The 5,264-nt window shown below is 33.1% G+C and overlaps 1 protein-coding gene across 1 annotated transcript; it reads left to right on the forward strand.

The window, feature by feature from the left end:
• Positions 1–3,293: 3,293 nt before the first annotated feature.
• Positions 3,294–4,756, forward strand: NAC083 (NAC domain containing protein 83). Its single transcript, XM_089608986.1, has 3 exons — positions 3,294–3,743; positions 3,849–4,171; positions 4,262–4,756. Exons 1-3 carry the CDS (start codon positions 3,560–3,562, stop codon positions 4,586–4,588), a joined length of 834 nt encoding a protein of 277 aa, XP_089465112.1. The 5' UTR covers positions 3,294–3,559; the 3' UTR covers positions 4,589–4,756.
• Positions 4,757–5,264: the final 508 nt, after the last annotated feature.

Below are 5,264 nucleotides of genomic sequence, written 5' to 3' on the forward strand. Positions count from 1 at the left end.
TACTATTTTATAAAAAAAATCAAAATCTCTCTTTATAAAAAAAATCCTTAACTTTTTATAAAGAAATTTTTTAATTTAATTTTTTTTGTATATAATAGAAAATAAAAAATTATTTCATTAAGGGTATTTTAGGGAGTTTAAATTATTTTTTTGTAAAAAATAAACAAAAAGGGTGATATTTGTAATATAACATTTTTTAGGGGATGTATATGTCATTTATATTAAACTGAAGGGATATGTCTGATATTTCTACAAATAGAGGGGATAAATCTCACATTTCGATTAAACACGAGGGATACTCATGATATTTTCCCATTATTATATGATTTGATTACACATAATAATAATTTATTCATTAAGTTTTTTTTGTTTGCTTATCAATTGATGAAGCTAGACTAAATTGAGATGTCAAACTGAATAGTTATGGATTCATTGACGCAGGATAAGATGTTAAACAAAAAAACTCTGACGTAATTTTTGTTCCTAAAATGTTATTTATACCTTCACTGTTTATTTATTTAATCTAACTTTTCAAATGTCTTGAAAAATTAATAGTCGTGTGTAATTTCTAATTCAAATATACATATCTGTGAATATATTAAATATATTTATATATTATTTAAAAAATTCAATTTGAAAAATGGGGACATGTCATTAAGTGACACGGTTCAATTCGAAATACACTTTTAAAATAAGATGAATTTCATATCACAAATTATCGAGTTTGGAACTTGCGATATTGGCAGCTGAATCCGAGACTCGGAATGTGGCTTCTACCTCGACTTCAGCAGACTGATCCTCCAGACGTCCTTGGTGCTCGCGACCGAGCTATTCGCTATCCGGGAAGGCCTTGTCACTGCTATTAGGTTCGGCTTCTCCCCCTGCGAGCTAGAAGCCGATTCCTTGAATGTTGTTATGTTGCTGCGAGACGGGGTTAAAAATGCCAAGGAAGAAAGATTGATTGCTGAGGATATCCTCCATCTAAATGCTCAATGTAAATTTACTTTTCATTTTGTCCGGCGAACCGGAAATTGTGTTGCGGACCGCCTCGCTATGAAGGGCTCTAGATCTTGTCTTCCCATTACATGGATTGACATCCCACCCATTTGTATCTCATACCTTCTCAATGCCGATTTGGCTTTTGCTCCTTGAGAGCTTATAATATGGTTTATTTCCTAAAAAAAAATATGATTACACTTATATAGAAATTTTTGTTCGAAACAAACATGTCTGAACATCGAAGTCGATGCAATTGTTGGACAAACTAGCAATCTCAATTTGAGATATTTTATCGTTGATTTGATGTGTTGAATGCCTATACTTAAAAAAAAAAAGAGAAATTGCCCAATTTGTCACCAATTTCATAACATTTTCCCACTTTCCACCAAAAGACTAATTTTTCCCAAAATGCCATCCAGATGTCAACATTATTGACATCTATGTCAACAATCTTGACATCTCATAGTGAAGGGCAAAAATAGATGTCAACATTGTTGACATAGATGGTGACATTTTGGGAAAAATTAGTCTTTTGGTGGAAAGTGGGAAAATGTTATGAAATTGGTGGCAGATGAGACAATTTCTCTAAAAAAAATGAACAAAGTATAGTGATTGAGTGACAACATAGAGAATGTTGCACTAGTGTTTCTTGATTTTCTAATTCGGTTTAAGATTTTAATTTCATATTATAATACCGTTTTGGATTATAATTATTTTAAGAGAAATTGACCAATTTACCCCCAATTTAATAATATTTTCCCACTTTCCACAAAAATACTAATTTGTCCCAAAATGTCACCATCTATATCAACAATGTTGACATCAATTTTTTCCCTTCACTATGAGATGTCAACATTGTTGACATAGATGTCAACAATGTTGACATCTCGGTGGCATTTTGAGATAAATTAATGTTTTGGTGGAAAGTGAGAAAATGTTATGAAATTGGTGGCAAATGAGACAATTTCTCATATTTTAATCAAATTTGATACATAAAAACTCTCAAAGAAAATATAAGGTAATGGACGGGTTTCTTAACAAATATTTAACGCACACTAAAATTTCAAAATCTTAAAAAAAAAAAAAAAAAACAATTATATATACATATTCGCGGATCCACACTAAGCTAAGATGCACTTTAAAGTGATGGGCGAGAGATTTATTGCGAGCAAATGTAAAATTGCACAATAACAAGCATTACATGATGTTAAAGTTATATAGCAAAGTAAGTCTAACAATCCAAATACAATTGCTACAAGTAGGGTGTTGCGTTTTTTTTTTAATATAGTGCTCGGTTTGTTTAATTAAGCGAAAAGGGATATATATATGACATCGAAATCCGTACATTGATGTAAATTAAAGGCGCCTAGGTGAGCGGAGAAACAAGCAAAATTGTTCCCTTCACAATAGCAACTAAAGATTTTGTTTCCTTGAAAATCAAAAAATACAACAAAAAAAGCATCATATATTAAAAAGTTCATTTTATACATGAGGGCATATCTGTCTTTTTTCAATTTTCCGGCCTTTATTAAAGCTCATTTGGTAAGCTCCAGCTGTAAGGAGCACGTCAGCTGACTTCAACACTACAAGGCTTTCCAACTAAAAATGTAATTCCATTCGGTCACTAAAAAGACTAAAATACCCTTCAACCGTCAAATTTATAGTTGTTATGGCTCTTTTTAGAGAGACACGCACACAAGGTGATATAATAAGTACATTACATTACATCAAGTTACGGTTTCCGGAGGGAAAGGGAAACCCAACCAAAAAAAAAAAGAAGAGTCCTTAATTAGAGGGTAAAGGGCAAGATAGTGATTTTCTAGACAAGATAAATAAATAAATATTTATTTTGACAACAAAAGTGTCAAAAAAAGAAAAAAAAAAGTGGCGGGTGTCTTTAACAGCTATGTAAAGCTTATTTATTTCTACACACAAAGTTCGTTTTGCAAAGCAAAAAGAGAAAAAAAAAAAAAAAAAAAAAAACTACAAACAAACACGAATCAAATTACTAATATAATAAACTTACTAGAAGCTAGTGCTAGTCTTGGAAATAGAATTTTGGAAGAAGGCATAGCATATACAGAGGCTTCTTTCTTTTCAATAAAATAATTAGACATTTTTAACATTTTCCCCTTCTCCTCCATGAAAGAGAGAGAGAGAGAGAGAGAACATTAGTTAAATAATGAATAAAAATGGCGTCAAAGGAGATTGAGTATTGTTTACGCTAAGCTGGGTCGCCTCGTCCCAATTTGCCTTTTCTTTCTCTCTCACCCCATTACTATAAAACTACTCGCACTTTCTCTCCATCAAAACACGCACCACAACAACCTCTCTCTCTCTCTCTTAATTAATAAAATTCAAAATCTTTAAACAAACCCCTTTCTTCTTGTTAATCTGCTTTTGCCATAATACCACACGTTGGAGAGAGTATAAAAAAGAGCTAAGCTTGATGTATAGTTAACCCCCTCCTTGTATAAAGACTCGAGCTTTATTACTCTCTCTCTCTTTCTCTCTCTATCTTCTCCACGATTCAAAGCGTTAAACAAATTAGAAAAAGAAAATGGAAAAGCTGAACCTGGTGAACAGAAACGGCGTCGTTAGATTACCACCGGGGTTCAGGTTTCACCCGACAGACGAAGAGCTTGTCGTTCAGTATCTGAAGAGGAAAGCCCTCTCTTTTCCCCTCCCGGCTTCCATAATCCCCGAAGTCGAAGTTTGCAAGTCCGACCCCTGGGATTTGCCAGGTTCGCACTTTTACCCCTCCCCATCATAAAGTTTGCATCTTTTTTCAACAAAATGTCCCCCCGTTGACCTTTTCGTTGACTTCAAAAAAAAAAAAAAAAAAACAGGCGATTCGGAGCAAGAGAGGTATTTCTTCAGCACGAGGGAGGCCAAGTACCCGAATGGAAACAGGTCGAACCGAGCGACTGAGTCTGGGTATTGGAAAGCCACTGGGATCGACAAGCAAATCTTGAGCTCCAACAACAAAGGGATTAATAATAATAATAATAATAGTAATATTCAAATTGTGGGCATGAAAAAGACTCTGGTTTTCTACAGAGGAAAACCACCGAATGGTTCCAGAACTGACTGGATTATGCACGAGTACAGACTCGTCACCGCTATCCCTGTTCCCAAACACTCCAATTCCAACTCTACTTCTCACACTCAGGTACACACTAACTACACTAGTTGAAAAATACTAATTTCTCATTGTAATTAAGCTAACTTTTTTTTTTTTTTTTTTTTTTGTGTTGTTTAGGTTGATATTGCGGGAATGGAAAACTGGGTTCTTTGTCGGATATTTCTGAAGAAGAGAGGGACGAAAAACGAGGAAGAGAGTCGAATTGGGGTTGAGAAGCAAGTAATGATGATTCGGAACAAGAACAAGAAAAAGAACGACAAGCCTGTGCTGTTCTATGACTTCATGACCAAGGAAAGAAGAGCTGACTTGAACGTTGTTCCGAGTTCTCCGTCGTCGAATATGAGCGGAGTCACTGAGTTGTCGTCGTCGAATGACTCGGAAGAACACGAAGAAACCAGTACTTGTGGGAATAGCTCGTCTAACTTTAGTACAAAACAAACTTAGAAGAATGACATTATTAAAAAAAAAAAAAAAAAAAAAAGGTTTAATCTTTTTTTACCGTTTTTTTTTTACTTTTTTTTTTTTTTTCGTGAAGTTCAGGCTTTGTCTAAAATTAGCAATCCCTCCTCTCCTTGTGTGCAAGTAATAGAGCTTCTGTTTTGTTTTTATCAATTAGTTGGAATAAGTAACATCTAAAAATCCGGTTTTTTGGTCTTTTAAAACTTGTTTGAACTAAGAACTTGAAATAAATAAAAAAATTTAAAATTTGCGAGGTAAAAAAAATGAGAGAGACTAAGATCGGTACAACAATCGGAAATGTGTAAGAAGTAAGAACTTAAAAGAGCTACGGAATTTGATTTTTTTTTTAATTTAACATAACATGGTTATTTATTAGTTAGTTCTTCTTATGTTTTGACCAACTTGTTAGCTTTGAAGTGGAACTGTTTTTTTTTTTTTTTTATTTATATTAATAATATTAAAAAACAAAAACAAAAAACAGGACTTGTTTTTTCTTTTCTTTCCCTAAAAGAGAACAAAAGAAGAACCAAAAGGCAAAGCAATTGTCAAAGAGAATCAAAGTTGAAAAAGAAGAAGGAATACATATCATATGATACACATAAGGGAATGTAAGCATATGATCTTTGCAAGATTTTTTTTTTTTTAAAAGAGATTCATTTAA

Source organism: Urtica dioica, chromosome 3, assembly GCF_054948205.1.
Source record: "Urtica dioica subsp. dioica isolate 48M chromosome 3, U.dioica_male_clone48M_v1_H2, whole genome shotgun sequence".
In the NCBI taxonomy this organism is placed as follows: Eukaryota; Viridiplantae; Streptophyta; class Magnoliopsida; order Rosales; family Urticaceae; genus Urtica; species Urtica dioica.

Excerpts from the sequence above, each read along its gene's own strand:
- NAC083 (XM_089608986.1), top strand. The coding sequence starts at position 3,560 with ATGGAAAAGCTGAACCTGGTGAACAGAAACGGCGTCGTTAGATTACCA. Across the intron at positions 3,744-3,848 it reads CGACCCCTGGGATTTGCCAG|GCGATTCGGAGCAAGAGAGG; the intron begins GTTCGCACTTTT and ends AAAAAAAAACAG. Across the intron at positions 4,172-4,261 it reads ACTCTACTTCTCACACTCAG|GTTGATATTGCGGGAATGGA; the intron begins GTACACACTAAC and ends TGTGTTGTTTAG.